At 40.7% G+C, this 20,607-nt stretch overlaps 2 protein-coding genes across 2 annotated transcripts; one reads left to right on the forward strand and one right to left on the reverse strand.

Moving 5' to 3' along the window:
- Positions 1-1,282: 1,282 nt before the first annotated feature.
- LOC111604687 lies at positions 1,283-18,700 on the reverse strand. Its single transcript, XM_023322855.2, has 10 exons — positions 18,207-18,700; positions 18,081-18,145; positions 17,184-17,307; positions 16,950-17,130; positions 16,700-16,892; positions 16,579-16,642; positions 16,382-16,530; positions 15,421-16,314; positions 1,637-1,780; positions 1,283-1,510 (listed from the first exon to the last, which is right to left on the reverse strand). The coding sequence occupies exons 1-10, from the start codon at positions 18,679-18,681 to the stop codon at positions 1,283-1,285; spliced, it is 2,517 nt and encodes an 838-aa protein (XP_023178623.2). The 5' UTR covers positions 18,682-18,700.
- Positions 11,955-13,619, forward strand: LOC111604688 (keratin, type II cytoskeletal 1). Its single transcript, XM_023322856.2, has one exon. The coding sequence runs from the start codon at positions 12,186-12,188 to the stop codon at positions 13,260-13,262; it is 1,077 nt and encodes a 358-aa protein (XP_023178624.2). The 5' UTR covers positions 11,955-12,185; the 3' UTR covers positions 13,263-13,619.
- Positions 18,701-20,607: the final 1,907 nt, after the last annotated feature.

Raw genomic sequence — 20,607 nt, forward strand, 5'->3', positions numbered from 1 at the left:
GAACAATCGTACAGCAAATGTGTTTTCTCATAAGATCAATTTTGTTTATAAGTTTCCACTATCTTTTTTACCTATGTTCAACATCTTCGTACTATAACATAGTTCGTCCATAGTAAAGATTTTTGGGTTTGTGGATAAGTTTTAAAATTTATGATATATTACGAATTTTCAGCGCACTAAAGATTACTGTACTTTTCTGTTCAATATTTTATTTTCAAAGAACTAAATTTAGGATTTTAAAGAAATTTCTTTATAGATATTAATTTAAAAATAAAACAAAAATTTTATTTATTTATTTACTTCTTTCTTTTTCATTGCTCAAAAGAGAGCTCACAAAAATTAGAACATATTTGCCAATTGGAATAACCTCTATAGCTGCAGCTAATTCCAATTAGCGAGCGAACACTGTATACGTTGACCTACATAAGTATACTACATAAAATATAGATAGTATACTATATTTTTAAATAAAATAATATTAATTATTGTATAATAATTGAAGTAATCAAACTGTACATAGTTACATCTGATATCTCGATAGATAACCTAAGCAATTATCATATTATATATTTTTTTCATTTATAGACTTTTTGGATAGATATATCTATGATGCCTTTTGATATATAGCTCTATTATAAGCTCTATAAATTTAACTTATACTGACTTCAATGTGAGATCTAATAAGCTCAAGCTTTATTAATAGAGCTTCTGCTAAATTATCAGAGCTACATATATCTATAGGCTGCACAGTAATATGTATCCTAAGACTTCATGTATAGATGAGTCCATAAGCTCTCAGCTCAGGTGTTTCCCCTAAGCTTGATGTAAAAAGCTGATAATTTTTGACGAAGGAATATGAATAGGAGTTCAATAGAGATCTTTACACTTACCTTTTTATGCGAATATTTCTGAGTAAATTACTCTGTACATACCGGTTTTGATCTATTCAATAAGGCATATAGCTTATAAAGATAAGTATATCTTTACATATTACTTAAGCATAGTTGTTGATATAAACATTATAAAACATCTAGTTGCCTATATCAGTATCCCTCATGATGATACACCATTATAAACTATATATTCTATAAGTAGCCGATATGCTTACATAGAAAAATCTGTCAGCACAGGTGTTGCCTAGCCTTGATACCTCATAGAGTGCTTTTAGATACATTTGTACAGGTGTTGTCTAGCCTTGAAACAGCCCATAAGGCGCATGGCTGATTTAGATATACCTTAACATGGCCTAGGTAAGCAGTCCACCTTATAAGCCAAGCAGCTCCTACTTACTGTAACCGCGCACCTGGCACACCAGCTGAATGTCGGCAATGTGCAGGTGTAGCGGCTGCCTATTCGACCAGCGGATGCGTCGCAGCTTCCGTATGCGCAGCTGACGCTTGCAGTGCAGCTTAAACTTCAAATTCGGGCTCCAGATGCCATCGCTGCCACGTCGAGTGACACACTTGAAGGCATACTGCCACCAGAGGCGACTGTTCTGCTTTGTGCTATGCTGCGAATTGAGGGCAACACAGCAACAAGAGAAGAAAAAAAAGCGAAAAAAACAGTTTCATTAGCTGTTATATTGGCATAATAATTTATATTTGTTTTGATTTGTTTTGGCTTTATGAGCACTTACCATATAAACGGGCAAGACGTAGAAGCGTTTGCACTCGCGCCTCCTAAAATTGAAGGCGATCGGATGCCGCTGCGTGGTCGACACCTTTGTCAGGTGCGAGCGTATGGCGCTCGAGTGGGTCGCGCGCTGATGTTGCAGTCGGCCCTATTGTAGTTGTTGTTGTTGTGCGTTTGGTTCGCCAAATCGGTTTGTTTATGGAATTACAAAATGGGAAACGAGACAGGCGCGCACAGGTACGCGCAGCTAATTAATTCAATTTCAACCTTTTTTCATATTTTTTCAAACAATTGAACATATTTTCTAGCTAAAGTTTTTAATACCCTCACAGAGGGTACTACTGTCTGCTTGCTGAAAATGTAACTATATGTGATGAGAGCTTAATTAGACTTTATTATTCTATGAGAACTCGAATCTTTTTAATGCAGGCATGTTTATGGAATATATATGCTTATTTATGCTTATTTATTCGTAGATGAAGAACAGGTGGCATAGAAGAGGCATGAGATGAGCTGAAGGCAGTATCTAAGATCGAAGCGGAGTTTGTAGATAGGAAAAAGTAGCAATATCAGAAAAAGTTGTGTACTAGAAAAGTTAATATGCCAGAAAAAATAGAATAACAGAATTCATATTTCAGAAATTTTACTTGACCAGAACAAGTTGTATACAAAAATATAGTATGCCAATAGATAAGTAGTATACCAAAAGAAAGTAGTATACTAGACAAAAAGTAAGCTAGAATAAGTAGTATGATAGAGATGTAATATGCCAGTAAAGTAAGTATACCAGAAAAAATAGTATGCTAGAAAAAAAGTAGTATACTAGAAATTGTAGTTAACTAGAAAAAAAAGAAAAAAAATTAGTATACCAGAAAAAGTAGCATACAAGAAAAAGTAGTATAACAGATAAGGCAGTATACCACAGAAGAAGTATACAAGAAAAAGTAATATACCAGGAGAGATATATAATAGATAAGAACAGTAGGTATAACTGAGAAGGTAGCATACATGAAGGAGTAGAAGGAAAGTACACAAAATAGATAAAATGCACATAAGAGAAGGAAGAAGAGGAAGTATATATAGGAAAGAGGTACAAACAGCAGGTTTGTCTATAAGTACAAAGACCACTTTAAGCAAAACGAGTACAGAACATTAAGTAGTATATAAGAAGATATGGCATAAGGAAAAATGTAGTATACAAGATGGTTCATAAGCAGAGTTAGCTCAGATTCGTAGTACTTAATAGAGGACATCGTAGCTAATTGGTTTATATAGAAACAACAAAACGTAACATAATGAACAGCAATTATATCAGCTGATATTGTCTATAAAAAATGTATATTTGTGGAAAAAGTTGTTTATAAGAAAGGAACCATTCTTAGAAAAGATAGTATTAAAATAGAGTCAATATGTAGTGAAAACTTATCATAGAGCACACTTAAGGCAATTTTATGACAAGTATAGATAGTATATCTTTGTATTCGAACTATGGCACGACTCAATATTATCTTTGCTCTATTCAAACTTTGTCCATACCCAACACTAGGCTGAAACTCGTATTTATTTTCTTTTTTTCAGCTGTCCAAGCTTAGAAAACTCATCCGCTGTTACCTGATATTAGATTTGTTCTATGAAATGGAAGGCCCATGCCAGATATAATAACTATCTATCGCAGCTCGAGACAAGCTCCAGCTAGACAAATATTTTCTATATAAGAAATTAGTCATATATTGATCTTAAGTCTTAATGATCTTTATAGAGCCCTTATCACTGCCAATCGTTTGTAAGTGCATCTAATCTTCTGCCTAATCCTCAACTTTTGCTCAACGTTTAATATGTTTGTTGTCTCATTTCTTAGGTTGAAGAATTTTTGCTGCTAAATTTGGATTGCAAATGATTCAAAAGCGAAACGCGCGAATGTTTACAGCTGGTTGATAAGTGGGACTCCATTGAGATGGTGCTGGATTATGATTGACTGCGGGTTCGGTTCGGTTCGGTTGCGGTCTCTAACTCTCTGAGTTCGAGGCGAAGCGTGAACCCGCGGCCTTGGCCCTGAACTTGCTTATCAAGGCAGCAGTGATTAACTATTTGTTATTGTTATTGCTATTGTTGTTTACATAATTACTGTAAAAAATTACAGTTGTAAAATCGTTGCTGTTAAACAAATGCGAATTGACAAGTAGCCGTTGCAGTCGAGAGCAATTAAATGCGCTTATCAGAAAGCCGTGGCTCCAATTAGAACACGCTGCCCCAACGACTGCAGGTTTCTCAACTTGGGCTCGGCTTTAGCTTCAGCTTCAGCTCTGGCTTTGACACGGGCTGTGACTGTATTGGTAAACCGTTTTTACAAGCCGCTAACGTTCGAAAATTGTTGCTAATTAGTTGAAAACGCGCACGCCGGCGCACCAGACCTTAAAAGCGCCCACGATAAGCCGCCCCAAATGCAGGGCGTGGCGAGGTGCCAAACGGTTTTTTTTTTGTTTTTATGTCCAATAAAATTTCATAGACATATAGATATAGAAACATATATATATATATATACACATATATTGAACGTCGTCGTCAAAGCGACATTTGGGTGTCATGCTAAAGCTATCGGAAACGGGTTGAGCGATATGATTTATATGATAGAAAGATAAAGATATGATAGGCGAGAATAGCAACTGGAAAACTGACAAAAAGCTAGCTACTCAAGCTGAATTTAGAGACAGCTGCAGAAATTAGCTTAATAATAAACAATTAACTGAAATTAGTTTAATGATATTTGTCTAAGCAGTTAGAAGTTCAGAGTTTCGGAACGCAAATTTCTTATGAAATATGAATGACTTAAGAGCTTCTGAGTGGTATATAAACAGTATGTATATAAACAGAAGCGTGAAGTGATTGAGGTCTGGCATGGAATTTCTTAGGGCATCAATTTACCTAAACTAAGTTTTCCAAACAATCGCGATCAGTCGTTCGACCTGTAAAGACGTGAATTCGAACAGCCTTCGCTTAAGCTCTACTGCTGCAGAGTTCTAAAAATAGAACTTTGCGGTGCATTCTTCAACGCAACAGCAACAAAAACCGCACACGCAGCGTTTTCTTATCGCTTGCTTCCGCGTAACTCAATTGCTTTAATTGCAATTTACGAAATTTCGTCGCTTGGCGCGAGTGCGCCTGCACTCAAAAGCACAATCCGCGATGACATCTAATGTCAATAACCTCGCTACAGCTGTAAAGGTAAATGCAGAAATGCAAGCCCAGCTTAACGTTGTGATGGCAAATAGGCAAGCCTCCATCATGCCAATAAACTCAAAAATAGATATCGCCTCCGTGCAAGGCATCACTAACAACAAAAACACGAAACGTAAACAGCCAAATTCACCAAAAACCATCAAGAAAAGGCTCATCTTCGACGAACCAAGCACCAGCAATGCAGCATTAATATCAGAAAATCGATTTTCACTGCTCGTAGAAGAAGATGAAGACTACAGCGAATCACCTGTAGCTCCAGAAGCCCCAGTATTGACCGACCAGCAAACTACTCCGAAACCTCGTCCGCCCCCCATATGGTGTCCAAACATCAAGTCTGTGGCCCTACTTCAACAGATAATAGATAAAGTAATTGATGCTAAATCATACGTAATTAAGCCAAAGAAGAATAACATAGGTGTATTAACCCAATGCAGTGAGGACTATCGCAGAGTTATAGACCACTTTACTAAGCTGGAATTGGAGTTCCACTGCTACCAGCTTAAGGAGGACAAACCATATAGAGTCGTGTTCAAAGGGCTTCACTCCAGCACTGATACAACACTAATTAAAAAGGAATTGGAAACCAAAGGCCACACAATTACAAATGTGCACAACCCACTGAGCCGTATGGACAAAACACCGCTAAATATATTTTTTGTTGACGTGGCTCAGGCCCCCAACAACAAAGAAATTTTGGACATTCGAGTTGTCTGCAGGCAACGCTGCACAGTGGAACTGCCAAGAAGATACAACGACCTGACACAATGCCATCGCTGTCAAGAATTTGGACACACACAACGCTACTGCCACAAAGCTCCCAGATGTGTGCGTTGCGCCGGGAAACACGCATCCAAAGACTGCACCCGCGAAAAGGACCAGGCACCAACTTGTGTGCACTGTGAGTTACAGCACCCAGCCAACTATAAGGGCTGCCAAGTATACAAGCGGTTGCGCAAATTGCAATCCCCAGCACAAAAAAGGAGTCCCACACAAACACCGTCTACGGGTCCGAGTACTGCTTCCGAAATTACAAGGCCCCGGAGCATTACCCAAGCCACGAGCTTTGCAACGCCTATTAGTGGTGTTTCTTACGCACAGGCCGCTAGAGGTGGACCGTCAAATAAGAATACCACAAGTGACACTTTGTTCACTGAAATGCTTCAGCAACAACAACGTCAGTTTGACGCAATTAATGCCGAGCTCAAAGCGATGCGAGAAGTACAATCCCAACAAGCAACCATGCTAAACAGTTTAATGGCCATCATAACCAAGCTTGCCTACAAATAATGGCTTTACGTGTGGGTATCTGGAACGCCAATGGCCTGAGAAACAAGACTCAGGAACTGGCTGCGTTTCTCTCACAAGAAAACATAGATATAATGTTAATAACAGAAACTCATGAGTGCCCCACTACACAAATTTTCGGATACGAACACTATCAGGCTCATGGTGAAGGAGCAAACTGCTTTGGTGGATCCTCAATCCTCATACGAGCAACAATACCGCATACACCTTTACTGCCAATTTGCAACGCAACAATGCAGGTCTCAGCCATCACCCTGCCTACGTCTATTGGAGCGATCGAAGTTGCGTCAATTTATCTTCCGCCAAACACTGGTCTGTGTGATCATCACATGGAACAGGTTCTAGGCCAAAGGTTGAATAAGACCCTCATCGGCGGCGACTGGAATGGATGGCACCCATTTTGGGGAAGCAATAGTGCGAATCGTCGCGGAGAAGTCATATTTGAGGCGATTCAAAACTTACAATTCAGCATATTGGCGACTGGAGCCCCCACCCGTTACCCAATTAATGGACACAGGCCCTCGGCAATCGACTTCGCTGTCTACAAAGGCATCTGTGACCGGCAATTGACCATTGAAGAATCCTTGGACCTATCCTCTGACCACCTGCCACTAATAGTCACAATCCACGCGCAGCCACAGCCCTTGCCCATTAGGAAACAACTACTGCCAGCAGGATCAGATTTAGGAGTCTTTAGGCGCGAGCTCCATTACTCTTTGCACATAGAAATGGAACTTAACACTCCTGAAGACGTGGACTACGCAGCAAACAAACTGCAGGAAGAAATAGTCAAAGCTGCGCACCAAGCCGCCCCACCATCTTGCCAAACAAGACAACAGTCTCCGTACAACATCCCCCTCACCTTGGAGGCCCAACACCTACTAATACACAAAAGATGGGCCAGGAGACGCTGGTTAAGATTACGCACGCCTGATGCCAAATCCATGTACAACGAAGCCACGAGGCATCTTAAAGCTGCTCTCGCCCTGCTTCAAAAGAGGTGTATCAGCGATGCGCTGGTACGAGCTGAATCGCCCACTGACGCAGAGTTTCAATTATGGAAATTTACAAGAAAGCTCAAACGGCAGCCAATACGACGTCATCCCATTCGGAGCATTTCTGGTTCCTGGCACATTGGAGACGAAGCTCAAGCTGAGGCTTTTGCAAACCACCTTCAAGACCAATTCACGCCGGTGATTACCGCAGAGGCCTCAGAAATCGAAGCAACAGAAGACATCGTTCTCTCGCCCCTCCCAGCTGAAGACCAGATAACTGGATGTACAAAAGAAGAGGTTCTTGAACACATCAGAAGAGTGAAGGCAAAAAAATCCCCTGGATATGATCTAATAAACGGCAGAGTCCTTAGAGCACTGCCTGACTCCACCATAGACTACATAACTATGGTGTACAACGCCATGCTCCGCATCCGGCACTTTCCAGCCTGCTGGAAGCGCGCCGTGATTGTGATGATTCCTAAGCCTGGCAAACCCGTGGGAGAAATTGAGTCGTACAGACCAATTAGCCTGTTGCCAGTACTCTCCAAAATATTCGAAAGAATATTTCTGGAACGAGTACTGACACATCTGGGACGCCAGGAGGCCATTCCAAACCATCAGTTTGGCTTCAGGAGACAGCATGGAACACCGGAACAGGTTCACAGAGTTGTGCACCATATCCTTGGAGCCTTTGAAGAAAAGATGTACTGCTCTGCCGTCTTTTTAGACATCAAACAGGCGTTTGATCGAGTTTGGCACCTGGGACTGCTGCAGAAAGTGAGGACCACCCTTCCAGCCCCATTTTTCGCGTTGCTATCCTCATACCTTATTGGAAGAACCTTCCAAGTGTCAAGGGGGCAAACAGTATCCTTGACTAGACCAATTATGGCTGGAGTACCACAGGGTAGTGTTCTAGGCCCAACACTTTATACTTTATTCACAGGAGATATGCCAACTCCCGAGCCAAATATAGGAAGTACAGATGCAGTACTCATAGCGACCTATGCAGATGACACCGCCATCTTATCACGTCACGTATCTGCGCAAGAAGCTTCAGACTCACTACAAAAATATCTGGACTCTTTCGGACGCTGGGCAAAACGGTGGTGTATCACCATTAATGCACAAAAGTCTGTACATACTACCTTCGCCACTAGAAGAGGAGATTGCCCAAGCGTTGCATTGGGGCCCACTATTCCCAAAGCCTCAAAAGTAAAGTACCTTGGTATCACTCTTGACAGAAGGCTGACTTTTAAAGCGCACATAAGTCAAGTAACCTCAAAATGCAAAAGCAAGCTAAAAACCCTCGACTGGATGCTGAGAGCTTCAAGCAAGTTGTCTTACAGCAGCAAGGCCGCCATCTACAAGGCAATAGTTGTCCCAACCTTCGTATATGGTATCTCTCTATGGGGCTCCTCGGCGAAGACTACAAGGAACAAAATTCAGACCCTGCAGAATAAAGCACTACGCAGATGGACTGGAGCCAGCTGGTTTGTAAGAAACTCAGTCTTACATAGGGATTTAGCAATTCCCACAGTTGCTGAACTCATTGGGCGACACAGTTCAAGATACGCGGACAGACTTGCAGCGCATCCTAACCATCTCGCAAGCAACCTGGCTATAAACAACAATAGGCGAAGACTGAAGAGATTGCATCCTCTAGACAATATTAGAACTAATTAAGATAGTAGCTACAAGTGCAGAATAATTGGCATATCTGCCCTCCCATTAGTTAAGGTTTAGAGCTAAATGCGCTATAGAGTCTAAGACAATAAGCTGCAACAAAATAAAGAAATAAAAACGAAAAAAAAAAAAAAAAAAAAAAAAAAAAAAAGTTTTCCAAAGAGTTTTGGCATATAATTCTTATGAAAATATTGAAAATACTAAAAACAGAAACAGAAAGAGAGAGAGAGAAAGAGAGAGAGAAATAGAGGGGCAGAGGGGTAGATAACTGTGAAGATACAGAGAGACATGGAGCGTCTTAGGGGAGTGAGCGAGAGAAAGAGAAAGAGAGAGAGTCATAGAGTCTCAGAGAGAGGGAGAGAAAGAGGAGAGAGAGAGAACGCCAAGAAATGTCTATGAGAGAGTAAGAGATTGAGCATATGAGAGAGAGAGAGTGAGAGTCTCAGCAAAGTGAGAGAGAAGAAGAGAGTGAGAGGGAGTGGGAGAGACAGAGAAAAAGAACGACAAAGAGTGTGAGAGAGTGGCAAAAGGTGCCTCTAAGAGTTGAAGAGATAGAGAGAGAGAGAGAGGGAGATGGGCTCAGATGGGTATGATAGAGTGAGAGGGAGAGACAGAGAGAAAGAACGACAAATAGTGTGAGAGAGGGGTAAAGGGTGCCTCTGAGAGTTGAAGAGAGAGAGAGACTCAGCTAAGTAAAATAGAAGCAGAGAGTGAGAGGGAGAGACAGAGAGAAAGAACGACAAAGAGTGTCTCAGACAGAGTGAAAGAGAGCGGCTAAGAGGCCAATGAGAGTTGGAGAGAGGGAGATGGAGAGAGAGAGGATTATATATTACTTGACATGATATACGATATCTACCCTACAGCATGAATATTGTAAGATTATGCTCCAATGCAACTATAAGATCTTAGCCTTTAAGAGTTAGAGTTTCAGTAAAGTTAATTTCCAACAAATATTTATTTGCATACCTAAGATGCTCTATATATATGTTTGATACAGATTCATTTCTGCCCATATTCGAACAGTTTGTTCTCCAGTATGATAATTGGAAAGAAGCGCTTAAGGAACGAGCATCCAACAGCTGCCCGGAAAGATGGAGCAAGGTCAATGCTAATGTCGTATAAATTCTTTGACTGAAAAACATTCTATCAAAACACTCGAACTTTCCGATGTTTCTAATATATTAGAATAATAACTAAAAGGAAACCTCTTCACGGTTATTTGCTGCCATATATGAATGTTACGAGTCTATGTATGATGCGGGAACAAAGTCTTTAACTGTTAAGTGACTGTGCCTTCAATACGCTAAATGCTCTTGAAATTATGTTATTTACACATTCGAATACACACAGTTAACAGCATATTGTTAATAGATCAATGTAAATGACCAATACAAACGCCAGCGAAGAGAATTTTATTTATTTAATTTTGATTTTTGATTTTTGTACGTATTTTGCTTGGAAGAGTTTAGAAAAAAAGAGAAAAAAACTGTGCAAATTAAAAAGCAATTGAATTGGATGTGAAGACTTTCTAACTGATTTTATTATTCCATATTGTAAATTGACTGATAGACTTCAATTGACCCGCGTAGTGTCCCGCCCCAACGCTCCACACGCACCTAGAAACTACCTCAATTATCTTTCAAAATTCTTATTGAAAGTGACTTTTAGCAATCCTTGAAAAGATATAAAGACGTTCGAGTATCTAGAAATTGCTATAAATTAAGAAATCTTTCAAATTTATATCTTAACCAAGAATCTGTCAGTTTGGCAAATCATATATATATATATATATTTATACTATATATGCTTATGACGCTACGCTTCGATTCCGAGCGATTTGTGTGCGCTTTTTCGTTAATATGCTTAATGTTGATCTATGTGCGTGCCTCTGCTTTGCATGAGTGTGTGTGTTGTGTGTGTGTGTGCGTGTGTGTTTAGCTTGTGTGTTTGCTGGGTTGTTACTATCTCTATCTGTCATTGCTTTGGCTATATGAATATATATGTGCGATCGTCATGCCCGCTGTTATTATACCCTATATGGGCATGCCTTGCAATCCGAGTATATTGCTACTGTGCACAGCTTTGTAACGGATGGGGAGAGGAATGACTTGAGCATGACCCATATCCAAGACATCAATAAAAGTCGAAGCCACATGACTTGATTTCAGTGACTGTAGAAGCTTCATAAACCTTGAACCTTGTTTTTGGTTAAAGCATATTTAGAGCTAGAGCAATTGTAACAGTTTCTCTGAAATCGATATATATCGATTTGCTGAATACGTCTTGAAGCATGAAGAAGCTTAATATATTTTGATTAATTTTTTATATATACTGAGTTATATATAATAAGTTATTCAATAAATCAATCAAATTGCTGAATAAAAACTTTATTTTATGTGCATATGGTATCATGATATATGGGCTCTTGATACCTCTCAGGACTTATGCTATAAATTTGAAAAAAAAATGTTTGAAGAACTTAATAGTTATAGCAGCACTAGAAAATCATAAGTTTAAAATCTTCCAAATACCCCAAAACGTGTATTCTAGTCATAAGCAGCTCCACTGAACGCAAAATCGATATTTATCGATTTTTAGTTAGTGTTTTTATGGCATAGCTCAAAGATTATATGAGCTAGAAATGTTAAATTTGATATATAGACTCGAGTGCTGCATATGTAGTTAATAATATTTGAGTTCTTGAGTTACATAAGCAAAATTTGGAAAAAGAGAGACACAAATGGGAAGGAAAATAGCAGTCAATAATAACTGTCGTAGTAGCTGTCTAGCTATAGAGCATGTCGTAGTCATTCACTATCTATTTTGACACTCTCATTTATGGCTATTGTTGTTGTTTGATTGCATATATGATTCAGTCGGTACACAAAACAACTCCCACAACCAACACCAGCAAAAGCACCACTACCAGCAGCACGATCGGCGCTAGCGCCAATACCGAAGCCACCACCACAATGAGTGGCGTTTGAGTATTTCAGTTCAACACGAGTGAGAAGCCGAGTCGCTGCGACCCGATCCGCAAGCCCGAGTGAGCTAGGCAACCGATCTATTCCGTTCCCGTTTGCTATATCAATTCGAATTTCGCATTCGTACGGTTCGGTTGGGAGCTGGAATTTTGTATTTCTTATTTGATGTCATTGTTATTGCTGAGAGATTTCTTTTTTTCCCGTGGATCTTCGTAGTTAACAGTTCACGTTAATCAATGTTAATTTATACATTTCGTAAGAATCGAAAATCTGATTTTTGAAACGAGATTCGAACAACGAAGCTACACACAAATCTGCAGTCGTGCATGGATTGTCGCGTCCGAGTGCTATGGATCCCGATTTTGTGAATAAATATAATCAAGTGCTCAATCGCCTCAAGCTCGTCGAGAACTTCGATGGCAGCGATGCGGGCAAATTGCCGCAATTCCTGCAAAAGGTCGAGGCGCTGATGCCGGCGATCAATGCCTTCGATGAGTACTACAAGGCGCAGCTGCTAGGACACATTAAGAACAAGTGCACGGACCGGGCGAGGGACGCGGTCTTCAGTCGTCAACTGAGTGCGCCGGCGGGCACCGGGAATGGCCATGCCAATGGCGCGGTCAAGGCGGAGTCCTGGCACAAGCTGAAGGAGCAGCTGTTGCACAGCTTCGCCGAGCGTGAGTCGAGCTACGCGCTGATACACAAGATACGCAGCGCCGTCCTGGACTCGAACATTGAGCTGTACTATCAGAAGATGGCGAAGCTGAAGCAACGCTTGCTCAATCGCAAACTCACACACAACGATACCCTGTACTCGCTGGAGGATATCGAGCGCATCACGCTGCAAGTGTTTCGCGATCATTTGCCAGAGCCAACGCATTCGATGATCTTGCGCCGCAATCCGAAGAGCATGGAGGAGGCCTATCGCTATATTGTCGAGGTGCAGCAACAGTTCTATACACAGAGTGGACCCTTGGGTGGGGAGCTGGGCGCCACCTTTAGCACCAGCCATAAGCAAACATTTGGCGGAGGCGGCGTGGGCATCGGTGCGAGCACCGTGGGCTCCGGCGTCGGCATGGGCCTGGGCATCGCCTCAGTTGGACTGGCCAGCACCGGATTCGCCTACAATCGACAGTTGTCGGAGAAGAGCGTCGCTGGCTCCGGCCAGGGCTACAATCAACAGAGCAGCAACAAGAGCTACTACAATCAGTCGGCGCCTTTGGTCGGCGCCGGCAAGACGAGTCCCATGTTCAAGAGCCTTGGCAATCCCTCCTTCAAGTCCAGCTTCAGCTACAATGGCAGCAGCAGCAGCAGTATGGGTGGCAGCGGCTCCTGGTCCAGCGGCAAATCGAAGGATGTCAAGGGCTATCAGCAGGGCAAGAATGTGAACGTGAAGGCCAACAGCGGCAGCAGCTGGCGCAAATAGTTGCAATTCAAAGATTGGATTTAGTCATGGGCCAATGAGCTAAGCCAATGGCATGACCTAATCTCTTAACCCCCTCTCTCTCATTGTTGTTGTTGATGTTGTATAGTTGCTGTGACTAAGCCCTGGGAGCAATTGCAATTGCATGCCTCATGCTAATTACGAACCCCCGCCCTCCCCCTCACAACAGCCCAGGTGGATGCTGCGATGTCGCTGATGATTCTGTTGATGGCGCACGTTAATTATTAGATCATAAGTCTCAAATGTGTATATACAAAGACCCATATCCCCGCCTCCCCCTCCCCCATCTCAAGCCCCCCTCTCAAATGTTGTAGTTTACAATAAAGTGTAAAGTCTAACACCCCATGAATCCGGTCTATATGGACTGTTCAAGGTATAGCATAATTCTCATATCTTATCACCCATATCCTACATCTTAATGGGCTCTACTAGGTACGCTATAAGTTATCAATATTCAGAATCTGTAGCAAGCCATTTGAATTTTAAATTAAAATTTTCATTTGTTTATAACGCAATTCGAAATAAGGCGAGAATTATAGGATGCATATCTTATATAGTATCAGGATACTTGCGTATACATATGCATATCTCATATCTTATCTCTCATATCTCTCAATTGGTTTCTATTGACTGTTTATAGCTTTATATCTGATCCCAGTCTAGCGTCTATTATATAGGACATCTTATCGAAAAGATATTGATTTTATATTATTAATATTAAGCTGCGATTTATATATTTTATAATGTAAATCGTATATCGAATATCGTAAGTCGTAAATCGGATATCATATATAAAAATATATAGAGCTTTTCGTATATCGTATGTCAGATAATGTAAATACTAAATCGTAAATCGTAAATTGTATATCGTATATAGTAATATACAACATATCGAATATCGTTTTTTGCATTTCATACGAGAATCGTAATTCGTGTATTGTAAATCGTATATCGTAAATTGTATATCGTAAATCGTATGTTTTAAATCGTAGATCGTAAATTGTATATCGTAAATCGTATATCGTAAATCGTATAACGTATATCGTATATCGTAAATCGTGTGTCGTAAATCGTATATCGTAAATTGTAAATCGTATATCGTAAATCGTATATCATTAATCGTATATCATTAATCGTATATCGTACATCGCAGTATAAGGAAGATTAAGCTTAACAAAAGCCATACGCTTCAGATAGAATAAGAAATTCTAAGATTCATAGCTTATATAGAATATAGAAATGACTCATATTAACAAGAGCTATACGATACATATCGTATATCTTATCTCTCATTGCCCAAAATGTATGCTATAAATCAAATGGGCTTTACTTACTCTCACATATCTATGTAAGCTATCAATATCTGATCGAATTCTGAATATAATTATTTAGGAAAATTAAATTTCGCAAAGACAATACGATCCCTATCTTATAACGTCTATAAGATATATGGTCTAAAATGTATAGATATATACATACTTAAGTCCAATAGGCATGATAACTATACGATATATATCTCATATCTTATCTGCCATAAGTTTTCAATGAAAACTTATCGTTTTTCGTTGACTTAAGTAGATTTCCGATTTGTCTGGTCTTAAATATGCACATATATATGAGCTAAACCGACCTGTAATACGGAACTTATATGACTCAATCGCTAATTGAACCTTATTAGATATGATCTATAAATAAAACTCGTATGCGTGATTAATAGCCAAAGCATTCGCATTTGCGATAAGACAACTTAAGTTTGGATTTATGGCATCTCTCCAATTTTATGGCCAAAAATTGAAAAATAATCGGAATGTTAACCCACGTTATATTGAAGAGCCAATCAGAACCGACTTGAAACACGGAAATTTAATCTATTTTTTATTATGAATAAAGACATCAAATGTATGGGTAGAGTTATAGAAAGATATTTGGAAGACTAGGATAGAAACTTAGTAAAGGTTAGCAGAGAACTTATATAGAACTTATATATATAACTAGAATTCATAAGATTCAATTGAAGCTCTTAAGCCTCATTAGACTTTTAGATTTCCATATAGATAGCTGAGTTGAGCAACCCAACAACTAGACTTAACCTCAAATGTTATATATATATAGCAATATATCTCTGCCTTCGCCCACTTACCGCATGCTGTTGCCCGCTGCGTGAGCCGGCTGAGCAGCTGTCATAGTTGGCATCTGGCAGCGTTGGTTCGTTGACCTCCTGCAGCTTCACGCCGCGCGTCCTCGTTTTATCCTTTTCCGGCTTGCCGAAGAGGCCACGCCGCTCGGCCATGCGTATGAGATACTTTTCATTAAGCTGCGTCAGTGTCTTGCGACGTATGAGTGAGAGGTAGCTGCCCGTCGACAGATGCTCGATGCAGTTGTCCTGATTGATGCAGATGTCGGGCACGATGTCCTGCACGAATTCATCGATATCCGGCGTAACAATCAAATCAATGCTGTCCACTCGCGGCAGCTGCACAGCAGGAGTCGCTGGGTCACCCTGTTTGGCTGCAAGCTCTGGCTGGGATTTGCGTTTATCCTCGGCGCTGATCTTATCCTTTTTGCGCGGCGATTCCTTGGGCATTGCTGCAGCGGGTATATTAGCTGCCTCCGCCTCGGCAAGGGCTTCCAGCCTCTTCATCTCCTTGTAGGCATGACGATGTTTCTCTAAAGCCAGCTTATTGATCACGCCCAGCACATGCTGCACCATATCCTCATTCTCAGTGCTGACTATCGAATGCGTTTGATAGAGCACGAACTGCACTTGAGGACGGGACATGGACATGGTCAGCGTGAGCAGCTGCTCCTCGAGTATGCAGCCGACTCGCGTCTTACCCTCATCGCTGACCTCCGATTCGGTGAGCACTTCCAACATGCTCAGATCTCCGCCACGCGAGCATATCAAGTCTATGGGATCAGAGATGGCGCTGAAAGAGTTTGGAGGCGTGGCAAACACGCCCACAACATTGCGAAAGCGATTGGATTCCATGGGAAACGAAGTGAAGGCATCGCCAAAGAGTCGTATGTTGTTCACCTAGAAATGGAGCTCAAGGCGGATATGGGCAGGGAATGACATATATATATATATATATATATCTTACGCCTATAGTTTCCATATATCGGCGATAGTCCTTGAGACTGGCACCCACGCCATACACATAAAAGTTATTCACGCGATTCACAGAGTAAACAAGTGCAGCCAGGTAAGCAGTGGCACGTGGCGAGTCCACATGGGTTTGCAGAATGTCACCTGAACGGATGTATATATAGAGCTCATACAGTCAGATATCCCACTTACCATATAGCTCAAAGTAGTCCATGAGCTTGGACATTATAGCCGGACCATAGGAAAAGTTTTTATCCTGCGAAAAATATGATGAAAATCTTTGTGTTTCGCTGTGGCTCGGACCCAACTCAACCTGCATGATAAAATAATGTTCGGTCATCAGCTTTGACTTGGTGAACTCGCTGCGATTCTTGGGTATGATGGAGATGACCAGCGGACAGATGTTATCCCATTTGCAGTGTTGCTCGAGCAGCGGCTGCTCATCATCCGGCCCGTGGACCGTAAAGCCCATCTCCACCAGTATTTTATTGGCCTCCGTCTTGTTGCTGTGTTAACAAAAAGTAACTTCTAGTTATAGTTGTAGCAGTTGCTGTCAGTCTTACCGTAGCAGAAATGGATTGATCCAGCCGGTGACCACAGGATTGGCCGCAGCTATGGCCACCTTCTCGTTCTGCAGATGAATGGGCAGCAGCTGGGAGATGCGCAAAGCGCCAACGCCAATTCGCATGCGCGATATGGACGCAGCCAGGCGTATGCGATGCTGCCAAAGCACATCAGCAATTTCTGTGGAGAAGGCGACACTAGAATCAAGGGAACAAGTCGAGTTTTGCACTCACCTGTTACCTCCGCCTCCTTGTACAGTTGCGTCTGCTCGGCTTGGTATTCCGAGTTGCGATTCCTGAAATGGCGATCGTACAGCTCGAAGAGCATCAGCCAAATGCGCTGCTCATCGTCACGGTACTGTAGAAGGAGTTAAATAGAGTCATATATACTAAAAGTTGTGTAGCTAAACAGCCACTAAATTAGTAAATCAATCAGCCAATCAGTCAATCAATGTTACTAGAATATTGCGCTTATAGCCAAAATTTTATGTTTTCTGTTTACCCAACTTTCACTTTTCTATATTGATCATCAATCAGGCAATCAATCATGGTAAATAACTTCTTTCATAGTGGGGCTGCAGCTTCGGGATTGCTCATCAATCAGTCAATCATTTATAATAAACTGATCAAATTATAGTCACACTTCGTTAGCTTCGTCAGCCAGCTGATAGTGAGATAATTCGATAATGAATATCAATCAATCAGTTAATCAATCATAACATATACCCTACATATATATTTTGCCAAATTTCAGCCATTTCTTTTCGAGTCAGCCTACATACTGTCTTACACTAGGCACAACCATCAGTCAGTCAATCAATCAATCATAATCTTAGTTTTTTTTTATCAAATTCGAGCTGAAACTTTTTCAACTTCAACTTTCAACTTCAAAACATATATTTTTGGGTATGAAGCACTTCTACTTTTTGGTCATCAATCAAGTAAAGAGTCAATCAATTATGATGAACAGTTCATTTTTTACTCAAATTTCCCACTTTTAAGCTTTTTCTAAACATGCAAATCATGTTGCAGTTGCCTAGTTCTCCCAGTTAAATCCTTACAGCTAATATCAATCACTCAATCAGTCAATCAATCACATTGAACACTTTTTTCAATTCATTAAACACCTACCTTCTTATAGCGCTCCTGTTCGAAGAAGCAAATGTCCGATAAGGCGTTACACAACACTGATTTATCTAAAATTTAACAAAATTGAGGTTAGATGTACGCGTAATGTGAGGTTATGTGTGCACACACAGCGAAAGACGTCATAGATTAGCGAGTAAGCCAGGCGCATCTCATGCTCATTCTGAAAGACAACGGGCAGAGCGGGTTTCCTTAGCAGTTTGGCTGCATTGGCAATGGTCGGCAGATTCCAGCGGGCACTGGACTTCAGACGAATCTTCACTGTAGTCGCATGACAATGCTTGAGCACGCGACTCCGACGGCCATTCGGACTGATGCAGGGCGAGACGATCTTTGTGATGCGCTCCGGATCGAAGGCGGGCTTATCGCGCTTGTCGATGTCCTTGAGCGAGATGTTCACGTCGGAGGATTCGTTCACCTGGCGCTGTATCTCGAGCAGCATGAAGTACATCTTGTCCTGCCACTCCTCGTCGCTGGGCAGATAGATTTGCTTGGTCTTGCGCAGCTGCTTGCTGCGCTCCTTGAAGATGGCCGGATAAACGGAGAATATGTCCGCGAGGCTGAGAAAAAACAATTGATTCGACATGTTCCGCACGCCTGCAACGAACGGCAGCAACTGCTGCCAAGCTCCATGCCTGCCCGCCCAGCTTGGGGACAACTCTGCCTGATTTCCATTTAGCATTTACCATTTTCCATTTCCTTTTCCATTTCCATATTGCCAATTGGCTCGGTTCGTGCTTAACACCAATTCAATGCTGTGAGCGAATCGACAACGACTGCCAGCTCCGTGCAATACTTATCTATCTCGCTGTACTTTCCCTCCCCGCGCTGCCCTACACTCGGCGAAATCGTGCACAACTTGGCGAGGTATGCTGAAGGACGTGTTAGAAATCTTTTCAAACATCAAAGTGAATTCCTCGATTACAGATTACATATGTTCTTGAAATCAAGCATAAAATATTTATGGATCCAATATATCTTTATCTGATAATTATAGGTGTTAATCTCATCTATCTCTTTCTAGTCCATCGCTTTGCTACTCTTTCCCCCTCCTTAATTTGAAAAAGGAATTTTATGATTGATTATTATCATATAAATATTATTATTAAATTAAATATTTGTTTTAAGAACTGTTAAATTCTTCTTTAAAAAACAATTTTCATATTTTTTAATTTCACATTCAAAGCAAAAAATATTAAAGATTTTTTTAAAATTTAATTTATGCAATAATTTAGTATATAAATAAAAATAAAATATTTAAAACGTTCTAATTTTTTATATGTATGATATACAAAAATATAATATATATATATATATAATATAAAATAAAATATATAAAAATAAAAAATAAATAAAAAAATTTTTTTTTAATTTCCTTAAATTTTTTATATAAATAAATACACCTCAGTCGCCGCTACTTGCTATCTGCAGTTCATGCTGCAAATCCTTATACCTTATACAAACTAACTAAATATTTTTCTCAGTGTATTAGTTGCCATAGTACATGCAATGTGCACGCTATGCTGCTCACCACAAAGGACAAAGCGTTCGTCAGAGTTGGTTACGTTAGGTTTTCTTTCTTTCATATTTAAGTCAGAACCAAAGAGTGGGAGGGGTGGGGAAGTGAAGAGGGGATTTTTTGACGGATCTAGCCGATATCACACTTACCTTTTATTTTTTTATGCGCTCAGCACGCAGCCATAAAAATTCCGCTTGCCATATTAGATTCGGTTCGCATGATTTGCTCTGATTGGAAATCGTCTTCAATAAATTGCCAAATGTCACAATTCCAAGCGCGTTGACAACCGAAGGGGGCTGAGTGTGGGCGCGATTGTGGGTGTGCCAGCCAATGGTAATTCTTGCAACGTGTTTGCATTGATTAGACTAAGGCAGCTAAGGCCCCCAACTAGACTCCCCTCAAGCATTTAGGCAGCCATCAAATTAGTCGTCGATTATCCATGGTGGAGTACGCGGGGGCGGGGCTAGGTATGCGTGGGCGGCAGTCAGTCAGTCTTTGGAATTTGTTGCGATAGTCATTTCTATATTGGCCTAGGTCAAATATCGATTATCGCCAGCCTGTGTCTATGATGGGGTCAGATGCGAATTGAATGTCAATTTGATTGGCATTTCTGGGTCACAAGCTGTTGCAGGCAGGCAAATGTCTAGTTATAGAAATAAATAAATATATAGTTATATGCCTCAGGCCAAAGCTACATAGTATTATAAAGCCAATGCAGTAGAAAACTTTTGCCACTTGCATGACCAATCGAGTCCATAAAATCAGACTCTAATCTTATATAGTCTATAAGATAAGAGCCTATGTAGTGAAGTCCGGTTTTCTTCCAGTTATAGGTCAGATCAGTCAGCTATATAGTATATTTTACCGGAAAACTGACTCATATAGAGAGATATGAGAAAGCAGAGTACATTGGCTTTGTGATGTATGTAACATATAGAAGGAGGCGTGACAGATCCCATAGTGCATATATATTCTTGATCAGGACAACGAACT

This window comes from Drosophila hydei, unplaced genomic scaffold, assembly GCF_003285905.1.
Source record: "Drosophila hydei strain 15085-1641.00,03,60 unplaced genomic scaffold, DhydRS2 tig00000283-arrow-arrow-pilon, whole genome shotgun sequence".
NCBI classification, from domain to species: Eukaryota; Metazoa; Arthropoda; class Insecta; order Diptera; family Drosophilidae; genus Drosophila; species Drosophila hydei.